The 13483-nt window shown below is 40.1% G+C and overlaps 1 protein-coding gene across 9 annotated transcripts in view; it reads right to left on the bottom strand.

The window, feature by feature from the left end:
- Window positions 1-13483, bottom strand: part of Ptk2 (protein tyrosine kinase 2) — a 172316-nt gene that overhangs the window by 114223 nt on the left and 44610 nt on the right. For 8 of the 9 annotated variants that reach the window (XM_051159553.1, XM_051159546.1, XM_051159547.1 and 5 more), the window contains 3 exons: window positions 8165-8252; window positions 5192-5271; window positions 4916-4978 (listed from right to left, as the gene is read on the bottom strand). In XM_051159553.1, the coding sequence (XP_051015510.1) occupies window positions 4916-4978; window positions 5192-5271; window positions 8165-8252 (231 nt within the window). Of the gene's footprint in view, window positions 1-4915; window positions 4979-5191; window positions 5272-8164; window positions 8253-13483 lie in introns of those variants that run through there. The other variant, XM_051159556.1, reaches the window with a different exon arrangement.

Raw genomic sequence — 13483 nt, 5'->3', positions numbered from 1 at the left:
AGGCCAACTAGAAAACAAGCACACTGTGCAGCAAGTGCCCAGCCTTTAGAAAGTGTTGGGCTTTACCTCTCTGAGCTAGACCACAGCCAAAAATGAACTTTTTAAGCAAGGCTGAAAAACTTTTAAAAGTTGATGACATAAAGGAAAAAGAACATCGTGTTAAGTGGAGATTATGTGGGGACACATGAGCAATTACTGTAAAATTCTCTCCACCTTGTCACATATTTCATGCATTTACATAACAAAATATGGTGGTAGGGGTGGTCTTAACTTATCCACTAAGACAAATTCACAAAATCAGGGGTATTTCTCAGACCATGCTCTGACCAGACACCACTAGGATAACAATGAACCTTAAAAAAACAAAACAAACAAACAAACAAAAAAACCCAGCCAGACCTGGTGGTGGCACTCAAAAGACTCAGGACAAAGGATCATGAGTCAGTCAGCAGACTACACACTGAGATCTTTTTTCAAAAAGCAAAACATAAATACAAAGTAAGCATGCACACACACACACACACACACACACACACACACACACACACACACACACACACAAACACACACACTAGAAAGGTAAGAAAGAAGCCAATTTATTGATTTCATTTCTTTTTCTTAAAAAAATTTTTTTAATATGCATGGATATTTTATGGAGGCGTATGTTTGGTATCCTCAGAGGCCAGAAGACGGTGTCAGATCCCTTGATACCCGAGTTACAGATAATTGTGTACCACCATGTGAGTGCTGGGAATTGAACTCAGGTCCTCTAAAGAGCAGCAAGTGACGTCTCTCCAGTCCCAATTTACAAAAGTTTTAAAAGAAACATTTAACAATTTTTCTTAAAAGATTTTTTAAAATTTACGTATGAGTCTGTGTAGGTGTCTGAGTGTAAGCTATATGTACGTGGGTACCCATGGAAACCAAAAGAAGTGTCAGATGCACTAGAGTTATAAGTGACTGTGAGGCCCTCCAAACTTGGATTTTAATTTTTATACAGAGTTAAGCACAGGTTAGTTAACAGGATGGTCATGATGGAAGGGGAGATGTGAGAAAGAGGACAGAGGAAGAAGGGAGACACAGGCTTCAGAAAAGGATGGGTATATACACTCAAGGGGAGTGGATGTGTACTTCTTCAGAAGGATGCCCTCCCTACAAAGACACCTTCTACATAAGGTTAGACAAAACTGCAGAATCGACATCTAACCTAATCCCATTTACACTAGAAACAACTCGTGCAACACACATTTTGAAAGGATTACATTCTTTTTTTTTTTTTTTAAATTTATTCTTCTCTGACCACAATTTCCCCTTCCTCCTCTATGCCCACTCCTCTTGTCCCTTAGATCCACTCCTCCATACCCTTTCAGAAAAGGGCAGGCTTCCCAGGGAGATCAACCAAACAGACTATATCATGCTGCAGTAAGACTAGACACTTCCCCCATATTAAGGCTAAACAAAGCAATCCAGTAGGAAGAAAAGGGTCCCAAAAGCAGGCAAGAGTCAGAGACAGCCTGTTTCCCATGTCTGATGTCTCACAAAACCTAAGCTTTATAACCATAATATGTATGCAGAGGACCTGGCTCAGACCCATGCAGGCTCCCTGGTTGTTGGTTATCTTTGTGAACCTCTATTGAGAGCTGGTTTGTTGACGCTGTGGGACATTTTCTTGTGGTCTCTTTGAGCCCTCTGGCTCCTACAAATGATTATTTATGAAAACCTAGAAGGTGTTATGGGATATGAACCCCTTCCCCAATTTGACAATGTAACTTAAATTTTCTCTAGAGAACACTGAATTAATTACCTTTGAAAACAAGTAACACTCAACTGGTGACACCTGCACTTTTTTTACTCATTTTTGCTAGTGTTCTTTGGAAGAGTTCTACAGTTTGGTTTTATGCCAGCTGATCATCTTTCCTCTTTACTGTGGCGATTACAGTCACCTCACACTCAGTGCTGGAATCATGACACCAATTTTCTGCTAATAACAAGAAACAGGTACCAGCATAACCACTACTGTATACCAGAAAGGACTTCTAATCAAGCAGCAGTAGAAGAGTCAGGCCTGGAGTCAGCCATTCTGCATATGCAACCACCAATTTTGGAAGGACATCATACAAACGTCATAACTCCACAGTCATGACTCCTGTGGCAGGAGTGCAAAAGCTCAGGTATTTAGAGGTGAAGCATATAAAAGAGAGCAAAGTTATAGTCATAAGACATGAGACCCTTTTCTTGCAGTAGCTACCATGTTTACCTGTGTGATCACTACACATAAATACAAACTGACCACTTCTGATCTTGTCATTAAGACACTAAGCCATATCCTCTAAGAAGAATTTGATTTACACACTTGCTCTGTCTCTTCTTCCTTTGTTCAAGTAGTAATAACCACTAGCCTTGACCTGTAGTGACAATTCTGGAATTTTGGTTTCTTTAAAAGACACAGAATTAATCCCAGAACTCGGGAGGTAGAGGCAGGCGTATCTTTATGAGTTCGAGGCTAGACTGGTCTACAAAGCGAGTCCAGGACAGCCAAGGCTACACAAACAAAACAGAACAAAACAAAGAAACAAACAAACAAACAACAACAAAAAAACAAAATCACAAAGAAACAAGCAAACAAAAGACAGAAGTATTATAACAGCATGTTTTCATTTTAATCTCAGTTTTGGAGATATGGGGCTACTTTGTAGCAACTGACTATGATTTGCCTCATACTCTAGCAGAGGCATGAATGGTTTTACCAGCTGCAGATGTGAGTGTGTGTGACCTTTGGAGCGCTGGGGGCTTTTCAGAAGGTATATAAATGCTAGAGCCCTGTGAGCTGCTTGTTAGTGGGTGGATGCTGTTGGTGGAGGTTTGTTCAGTAGTTGTACACAAAGAAGAAACAACAAGAAGAAATTAGATAACCTGAAGGCAAAGATCAAACTCGCCCCAGGGAACCTGACACCCCTAATCAGCAGAAGTAGTCTATCGATAATGTTGCCCCCTTTCTGACTTTATTCAATGATCTCTTTCCTTTCCTCTCTATCCTTTTTTCTTTTATCCAGTTTTGGGGAGTTGAAAGGGTAGAAGAAAAGGGGTGGAAGAAAAAACAACCCATACAGTAGCAAGTAGCTATACTGACTTTTTAAAAGGAATCTTAAAGTCCATTTTTCTGCTATCTCATAAAAACATCACACCACAATTTTGAAGGTGCCATGCAAAACCCCAATTCTTCCTCTTCTGTTTATTTATTGTTACCTGAATTTCTGTAATTTCTAGAAGTCAATTTTACATGAACTGTACTGCAAAACCTGACTCATTTCTAACTTAGGAACTTGCACCTAAAACTTTCTCCAAATACTTCACCCAGAATGAATACCTGTCATCCTAGCACTTGGGAGTGAAGGCAGGAGGGTCAGATGTCCGAAGCCAGCAGGCTAACTGAAACCCTATCGCATACAATCACCATCACCACCAAAACCAAAACAATAAATCTACTGACAAGCAACTTTTAATGATTTCTCTAATTCTATTTATCTGGATTTTAAGCATTAAGGAGTCTTTTAGGGCTGAAGAATGTAGGTAGCTATTTTAAATAAAAAGATAAACTACAGTGAATGCTAGACCTAAACTATCTAAAAAAGGACAGTAAAAATTCTGCTGCAAATCACTTCTTTTGTACTCATCTCATCAATTAGCGGATACAATACACATGATATAACTTCATGAACCTATTTACTGTCTTGTATACATGCACTGTCACCAACCTAATGCAAGATGTCTTAAGCTCAGAAAGTGGAAGATGCATTAGCTTTGGGCACTTTGAAACATGATGGACAGTCTGGACCTGTGAAGGCTTCCCAGTAACTAAAATTACTTTATACTACCTACTATTACCAGTAACTGTTTTCCAGAATACTTTTACTTTTTTTTTTTTCTGTGACCATATCTGCATTGCAAGCTCCTTTTTTTTGGTGGTGGTGGTGGGGGGGGTTCAAGACAGGGTTTCTCTGTGTTAGCCTTGGCTGTCCTGGAGTTGCTTTGTAGACCAGGCTGGCCTCAAACTCACAATGATCCACCACCTCCCTCTGCCTCCTGAGTGCTAGGATTAAAGGCGTGTGCCACCACACCCAGCTGTAAGCTCCTATTTTCAAGATGGGGGAAATGTTAAACTCTCATACTATAAAAGTATTTGGACTGACGTAAAAAGTCTAAATCAGATCTAAAATCATTTATAGTCTTCATTACAACAGATGATCTCTGGGTGACCTTTGATCATATTTTAGCACAAGAACTCCAGTAACAGTACAGATGGAAACTGCAGTGGTAATGACAGTAAATATCAACTGCCTTGCTCAACTGATTATCAACAAAATGAAGTACAGAACTTCTATCAAGACAAAGGTCCAATTTCCCTTACATATATTTAAAATAACCAAACACAAGAGACAAATATATAAGCTAGTGTTACCACCAGAATTTCTAAAATATTCTACATTCTCTAATACATGAATAGCAAATAATTCTCACTTTTCCATTTATTAAAAAAGAATCTTTAATTGATCTACAGAGAAAGTGAAAAATTAATAACCAATTTATGGGCAATTCTGAATTTCAATGTAAAACAGAAGGACAGTATCATTTCAGTGAAATTTAGTAAGTAACTTTTTAAAAAACCAAACACATTTGTCTTATGTATACATGTATGAACGCTGTTATAGTCATACACATTATTAGCCGTAAGACATTTATCAATACATGTAAATGTTTGTAAATGTAACTACAGCCATCATGATTTTTTTCTTAAAAGCTTTTTCTCCAAATAAAGACTGAGAAGACCATTACCTCAGGCAATTTCTAAGTAGAGATGAGCTAGGAAAAGGAATGCTTAGAGTCTACAAGGGAAGCTCACATGTGCAGTACTTACTCTAACACTTCATAGTTGGATTTCTTCTCTAGGGCGTTGCCCCGCATCTCCCAGTAGGATCGCCTGAAATCAGGGAACACATATGTTGACATGTGTATAAACAAGTAATGTTTAGGCTGTTAAATGGCAATCAACTGGGGAAAACAGATACAAATAATAGGTAAGCAATGTGAAACCCTTTCACAGTTTAATCACAATTTTACTGATAATTTTATAAAAGAGGAAAATACCTAGAAAATTAAACAAACACAAAATAAATGTAGCGCTATCACCTACCTAATTTCCAGACAACCCAACTTCAAAGCTATTTCTTGGTCTACTTGATCCGCTATCTCTAGCATGTAGTCACTCTTCACCTGAAATAAAGGAATCGGAGACAGGAATATTGACAATATGATCAATCACTAAATGTTTGCTGAATGCTTTTTACATATTTGTTCACATTCAGTCAATAGTATTACTGAATTTTGGATATAAAAGAAAACAAAAACAAAAACAAACCTAAAGACCTAAGTCTTTTATGCAATGCACATCAGAGGACAACTTTGTGTTGTTCGTTCTCTCCTTCCACCTTTACATGGGTTTCAGCAACTGAGCTCAAGTTGTCAGGCTTGTACAGCAAGCATTTTTACCTACTGGGCCTTTTACCAAGGCAGGCCTGTGCAGTCTAAGACTGCTTCCCTGTGCGGCTTTGACCAACTGATATATTGCACCACAACAATGCTCTGCTGCTTCATGCTCTTCCCACTCAGCCCAAAGCAGAAACAGGCAGTAATTTTTTTCTGAGCAATCACTCTACTTCCCCAAGCATTTGGGAACCTCAGTGCAAGGGCCACAAAAATTCATGTTCTTCAAAACCCAATGTGCAACCTCATAGTTGCCATCTAACTGTCCACTCTATATTATTAATCTGTGTTGTTGGGACTGCCCCCTCCCCCCAACTGAATGTCCCTCCCTTCTACTTCCATCCTCCCGAGTTCCTCTTTACTCTCTCCGGTTTTTCCCTGTCAACTGATTGCTTGTCCTGCCTCTTGACCTATGGTTGCCTTTATTTGATTCTGTTCAAGCAGAAAGCTCTTGGATTAAAGGTATGTGCTAAGACTGAGCCACCCAAAACTAGAAACATGTTTTCCCAGTAAACAAAACAATCTTAGGGTTTACAGTGTGATCAATATCCTGCAACAAATCTGTAAAGCAACATAGCTGACACCTAACATAAAGCAACAGTAGTTAACACTTCTAGCAATAAAGATATCAAACCATGACACAATTCTGCCATCCCACAATGAGTCTTTGTCTCCAAACACTAAAAAGAAGGCCAGTAAGATGACTGAGCAAATGAAAGAGCCTGCCACACAGGTCTGATTACGGGAATTTGATGCCAGGAACCCAGAGTGGAGGGAGAAAAGCGGCACCTGAACGTCATCCTCTGACTGTGAAGGTAGGCCTCGTGTGCACATTGTGGCACACGATGCCTACATTCACACACATAAACCACACACACACACACACAAGCACTCATGGATGACATAGTATGTGGGAAAACCTGTCAGCATGAAGACAGTTGAAAAGCTGAAATGCTTACAATCTCCACACAGATTTGAATTAAGAAGCCTGCTTAAAAGACAGGGACATACACTCTGAACCTAGAGGAGAAGCCTGTCTGCTCTCCCTCACAACATAGCTCTATTACGAAAATCTAAATTCAATTACACTATCAGCAACATCAACACAAATACTTGTCAAAATGGGTTTCTTCTCTTGCTATACACCTACTTTTTGTCTCAAATTTTGTTTCTTGGTCTTCAAAGCCTAAAATATTTACTCTCTGGCTCTCTGCAGAAAAAAATACATTGCCTACTGCCCATGAAAAACTTTCAAACTTTTTAACTACTATCTCCTAGGCTACAGCTAGTCCATGGATTTTTATCTCACTTGTCACACAGCCATTAATATGATTTTTCATTGCAAAACCTCTAAGTCCCATGTCTGCTGCTGCTTATCTACTTAACTGCTTGGGGAAACCAACCTGTACTGAACACAAAAGCCCTTTATCTAAGCTTACAGAAGAGCAGCTGGAATAATACAGTATAATCTTCACTTACATTTGCAACTCACATACAGACTTCCTACTTTCTTAGAGGGAGTAAGGCCAGTAAGTCACCCAGGGCAGGTTTCAGAGCCAGAACCACTGCAGACTTTCAATACCATACTGATGATAAACAGAACATTTACCAAGTGTCCAGAGGGTCAATTACTGCAATTTCTGAACACTGTTCACAAGTAGAAAACTTGATCAAGTGTTCTAAGTCACGCATTAAAGCCCAATGTATAATCAGTTGCAAAAAAGAGACAATGATAACAATCTTCAGGGAAAAACATCCTCACATATGAGAGTTTTACTCCAAAATTCAAGATAATTCTTCAGAGCAGCTAGTATACAGCCTGAAACCACCTTTGGTGTGAATCCACTTGTATTCTTCAAAGAGCAGAACAGACTTTATGCAATATCCCTCTACTGGCACCCCATTCATGCCACAGCACTGCTTGTCTTCTGTTCCAGCGTTCTCTCTGCAGCCACAGAGCACAGTCACATCCTGGGGTTGTGCTATGAGACTCACACTTAAAAGCACACTTACAGGGCTCGTCACTTTTACTGTTCATTTCCCTTATGAATCTGTGTGGAGGGGGGCGCGGTTGTGGGTTTTTTTGTTCATTTGTTTTGGGTTTGGCTTTTGAGACAGGGTTTCCTCTGTGTAGCCCTCACTGTCCTGGAACTCACTCTGTAGACCAGGCAGGCCTTAAACTCACAGAGATCCACCTACCTCTGCATCCTGAATACTGGGACTAAAAGCATGCAACACACCTTTTTTGTTTGGTTGGGGGTTTTTGTTTGTTTGTTTGAGACAGGGTTTCTCTGTGTAACCTTGGCTGTCTTGGACTCACTTTGTAGACCAGGCTGGCCTTGAACTCACAGGGATCCGCCACCTCTGCCTCCTGAGTGCTGGGATTAAAGGCGTGCGCCACCACGCCCGGCTGCAACACACCTTTTAAGACTTGCAACTTGCCCAAGCATACAAAAATTCAAGAAGTATACAAAAAAGTAACTTCTCATGAGTTAGCATTCTTTTAATACTGGACATTTATAGTCTCTCTCAAATACAAGGTTTAGCATTACTCTAAAATAAATACACAAAATAAAGATGATTCAAAGAACCAAAGCAGTATAAAAGAAAATGTTTTTAATACCTGTTGATAGAAGAAATTCAATGTTGGCTTATCTTCAGTAAACTGGTTTAGAAATCCTTTTGGCAAGTAACGAATTCTCAATTCATACCTAAAGAAAAATTCACAAAATACAATGATTAGAAAGAAATCATTTTCTCAAATTACAATCTACAGCCATCTTGTTATTTTTGAGTACCTCATTGCCAATTAACTCTGAAATGCAATTTTGAAAGTACCATCACATATAGTATCTAAATGGAGACTTTTTCAGCACAAACCTAGTGCACTTATGCAGCCTGAGATAAAGCAGAGCATGAAGACAGCAAAGACCTACAGCCTACAGGTCAGGTAGCCTCACTCTGTCCCATCCTCAAGCACCCCACAACTAATTTACACCAGGAACTGCACATTGTGTGTTTGTAGTATCTGGTGTGTTTCATTCAGTATCATGCAAATGAGAGAAAATGTAGCTAATAGTCACAGTTCTATCCTTTCTGAAGGGCACTGCATTGAAAGGTATGACACATTACTTACCCTCAAAACTGGCCATGGCCATGGGAACTGTTTAAACTTTTTGATTGCAGGTACAATGCTACTAGGAAAATTCATTTTAATTTTGTTTGTTTGTTTGTATTGAGACCTGACTGGAGCTCATTATGCACACTAGGTTGTACCTAGTGCAAACTCCTAGAGAACTATCTGCACTGGTCTCTGTAAAGTACTGAGATTAAAACATACTACCACATTCAGCTGATTTTAAAAAAATTTAATGGTATCTTTTGAAGAGTTTACTGATGGTCGTGGTGGCGCAGGCCTTTAATCCCAGAACTCGGAGGCAGAGGCAGGAGGATCACTGAGTTCAAGGGCAGCCTGATCTACAAAGTGAGTCCAGGACAGCCAAGGCTACACAGAGAAACTCTGCCCCGGGGGGTGGGGGGGCTTACTATCTATACAATAAGTCTATCTTATTATAAAACACCAGACAAAGTGTTGTACAGTAAATCTGTAATGCCAATACTTGGAAGACAGAACAGGAAAAGCTGTGAAATAAATGGAGGGAACCTGGGTTTCACAGTGAGGCCTCAAAACAGAACTGGCAGACAATTAGGTTCTACTTCACTTTCTCCCCAAGACAGCACTCAATAACTCAAGAGTATACTGCACTGGGCAGGTGTCCTGCCAGATACAATTAAGAAAACAGGTCCCCAGTCAAACACTGCTTGGCCTGGCTCCACACACACAGAGCATTTGGATACTAATTCTGGGTATCAGCTACAAGTAACAACTAGAAACTTTAAATTTTGTCAGCATTTTACACAGGTGCTTTCTTTTTATAAGAACCTGGGGTCTTGATCAAGACTGCCTACAATGGAATTGTGCCTATGTCACTTACTGTCAGCCACCATGTCAATGAGACTCAATTTCCCTCACAAGGATGCTAGAAAAATGAATGAACATGTAAAAAACACAACTCTGCAACAGCCATTAGCATAGCACTATAATGGTCCCTAAGGTAGGTCATGTTAGCCGCTACTCAACAAACACTGAAGAGAGGTGGGGTGCTGGCTCTCCAAAAACTAGTGTCTTCATGCAAATCAGAGATCAAACATACATCTATGTGCAGTGGAAATAAGCGTTGGAAGTGGAGAAGGGCATTTGGAGACATTCTGAGGCCGTGACCCCTGACTATGGTCTAAATAAAAAAAGTGAGGACGGGAGCTGTAGGTGACTTGGGAAGACAAGTACAGCTGAAATAGAAGAAGCGAACTAATCAGAAACAAGGCTCCAAGCCTGGCATAGTGGCACACCCAGGGAAGCAGAGGCAGGAAGATCTCTCTGAGTTCGAGGCCAGTTTGGTCTATAAAGCAAATCTAGGACAGCCAACACTCACAAAGAAACCCTATCTTGAAAAACCAAAACAAACAAACAAAAAAGAAAAGAAAGGAAGAAAGGAACGAAGAAAAAGAAAAGAAAAGAAGCAAGGCTCCAGAAAGAAGGCTGGTCATGCAAACTCCTGCAAATGCTGACTGTACCGCTTTCTCAATGACAAAGATACTATCATATCTTAAGCAAAGAAGTGATACCATAGGGTTAAAGTTTCTCTTGACTAGGCCCACCATGAAGAGGTAGGTAGGGGCCAAGAAGTAAAGTGAAAGAAATAGTTGGAAATAAGTACACATCTCAGTAAGAAATACTGATAGATTGATAGGTTAATATTCACCTGTTCTCCCTTCTCCTCTCCCCGCCCCACATACACTCACATGGGAAGTAACTATAGGTATTAGGAAGCAATGTAGGGGCTGGAGAGATGGCTACGAGGTTAAGAGCACTGACTGCTATTCCAGAGGTCCTGCGTTCAATTCCCAGCAACCACAGGGTAGCTCACAACCATCTATAATGTGATCTGACACCCTCTTCTGGACTGCAGGTATACATACAGGCAGAGCACTGTATACATAACAATAAATAAATCTTTTTTTAAAAAAGTAGATGTAGAATTTCTCTCCAGTAAAACAAAACAAAAACAAAAACAAAAACAAAAACAAAAAAACTCTCTGCAGCCAAAAGCAGAGTAAAATGGGAAACCCCATTACTTCTCATAAAGAGAAACTAAATCCAGTTTGTGTATAGAAAAGCAAGGGTGTCACTAAAGGACTCTGCCCTCTGTTTGGACACACTACATTGTGTCTATCTTACAAAGATTCTTTGCCCAAGGTACTCTAAATTTCCAGTCTTATTTAATTCCAATCCACAGACCTTAGCCTGTGACACTTCTCAGCCACATCCTTCTTACCCTACCTCCTCTTCTCAAAGCTCAGGCTTCTCTTTATACTTCTGTTACCATGATGAGGCTAGCTATGCTGCTTCTCCATGGATTTCCAAATACCAGTTAAGTATACCATACCCTAATAAAGTTATCCTTTGTTACTGCTCTAAAGCAATCTGTAGTCAATAGTGCTGTAGGCATCTTGCTTCCTGGAGCAATGAAAGCCGCGCTGTCTGGATGGTCTCAGTGTAGTGCCTGAGAAACTATTTCTCATTACAAAGTGGAAAGAGTAAAGGAGAAACTTGAATGTCGCCACCACAGCCTACTTATCCCAGTTGGGTTTTCCAGTAAACTGAGTCTGCCAGGACAGACTTCCTGGTGTCATGCTGTAAAAAACATTTTGACTGGCCAGGAGTGGTGGCACACATCTTAATCCTAGCATTCAGAAGGCTGAGGCAAATGGGTCTCTGTGAGTTCAAGGCCAGCCTGTTTGACAATGCAAGCTCCGTATCAGCAAGGGCTACATAGAAAGACCCTGTCTCAAAAAATGAAAACAAACAAAAGAACAGCTTGACCATACAAGTTTTAACAACAAGTAACCTTAATATAATCATGACTCAACAGTAGACAAGCCCAAATCAAAGAAACAAGATAGACAGTCACGGGCAGACATAGATCACTGAACTGGCATATGGTACTCTCGCTGTGGACCATGATGTGCTACTGACAAGAGGAATGTAAGAAAAAGTACATGTCACAACATGATGTATTAATGAAAGCATTACAATCTTAAATGCAGAATCAAAGGCAGGACGTTTCAGCAAAACAAAAAGTAGTTGAATACATTAACATGTTATTTCCAAGCAGACAAATGTAAACAATATAATACTGGAACCGCATAATAAAAGAAGCTTGTGTAGGGACCCACAGCACATCCATTTCCCATTACCTTTTCTTATCTGTCTGTTCTGATATAGGGTCTTGCTATGAAATCCTGGTTAGCCAGAAACTCACTAGGTAGCACAGGCTGGTCATAAACTCGGAATAATCCTTCTGCTTTGGTCTCCCAAATTCTGAGATTACAGACATGTACACTATGTCTGGCCGCACACTACGTAGATTCATTCCATAAAGGATAAAGACATCAACTAATCTCTGAAGGCAAAGACTCATCTCAACAGCATTTTTTTTTAAAAGAAGAGCATTAAAAAAAAAATTATAAAAATGTTTACTCTTCTCAGGACTGGAGAGATGGCTCAGTGGTTAAGAGCACTATCTGCTCTTCCAGAAGTCCTGAGTTAATGTCCAGCAACTACATGGTGGCTCACAACCATCTATACCCTCAAATGCCCTCTTCTGGCATGCAGATGTACATGCAAATAAAGCACTCATATACATAAAATAAATAAAATCTTTAAAAAATTTTTATAGTGACCCATGCTTTTAATCCTAACACATGGTAAGCAGAGACTAAGGAATCTCTGTAAATTCTAGACTAGTCTGGTTTACATAATGAGTTCCAGGCCAGCCAAGACTAAACAGTGGAACCACTCTCTAAATGAACAAATAAACAAATAAGCTACTCTTGTTGTGATGCATGAGAACAAGTCAACAGTCAGTACTGAAGACATACTTAAATAATCCTCTGGTTGATGGGGAAAATTCAGAGTCAAAATCAACATGTTAACTGACAATACAAACACTATCAAAATTATGAAGTACAGCCAAGCAAAACCTAGAGAGCAACAACTTGTAGATCAAATAACCTTTGGGAAGCCTGAACATAAGAGTGAAGATTAGTGAGCTCACTGCCACTGCAAACAATTTGGTTGCTATTTGAACACTATTATATTATCAACACATTACCTTACTGCATTTTCATTAAAGGTTTTTACTCTAGACCAATGTAATCCCATGTACAACCAGAGCCAGAAACAAAGTGATGAATATGACAGTTCCTGAGGGAGAAAGCTGAACCAACAGACACTAGCTGAGCACGCACACAAAACAAAAGCAATGCCCCGCACTGGCAAGGGCAGAAGAGTATATTCCACAGTCATGCCCTTAGTCAACACACTTGATGTATTATGAAAGCCACTAGAAAGCTGGAGGCTTAAATGGGGCAAGTGAAAAGTCACAAAGGTTTTGTAAAAGCAGGATGGTGCAGGATAGAGGAAGCCAGAAAGAATGGGGGGCTAGCTTACTCAACAACTACCAAAGACAGCACAAGAAGAGACTCAGATCCCAATATAGGTTGACAAAAACACTTGAGGTCTCAGCTGAAACTTGAGAGGAACCGAAGTCAGCAGAGCAGAAGGAAAGGAGCAGCCAGCCGACAGAGCAGGCAAAACCTCCGGAGCTGGATCTTCATGTAGAGAAGCTACACATTTCTGAGCAGAAGTGACTCAAACACTGCAACTGGGTACTCAAGATATCTCAACACTGCCTTGGAAAGATTCTTGACCCACTACTTCCCACCCCATTTCTGCTCTTCTTTGCCCAACATCTTTAGGAGTTTTGCACAGATGACTGCAATAGTTTGTTACCAGTTTCTCTGTGCCCCATCCAGGGAC

The sequence above is a fragment of the Acomys russatus genome, chromosome 17, assembly GCF_903995435.1.
Source record: "Acomys russatus chromosome 17, mAcoRus1.1, whole genome shotgun sequence".
Classification (NCBI taxonomy): domain Eukaryota; kingdom Metazoa; phylum Chordata; class Mammalia; order Rodentia; family Muridae; genus Acomys; species Acomys russatus.
This window is presented reverse-complemented; position numbering and strand designations above follow the sequence as displayed.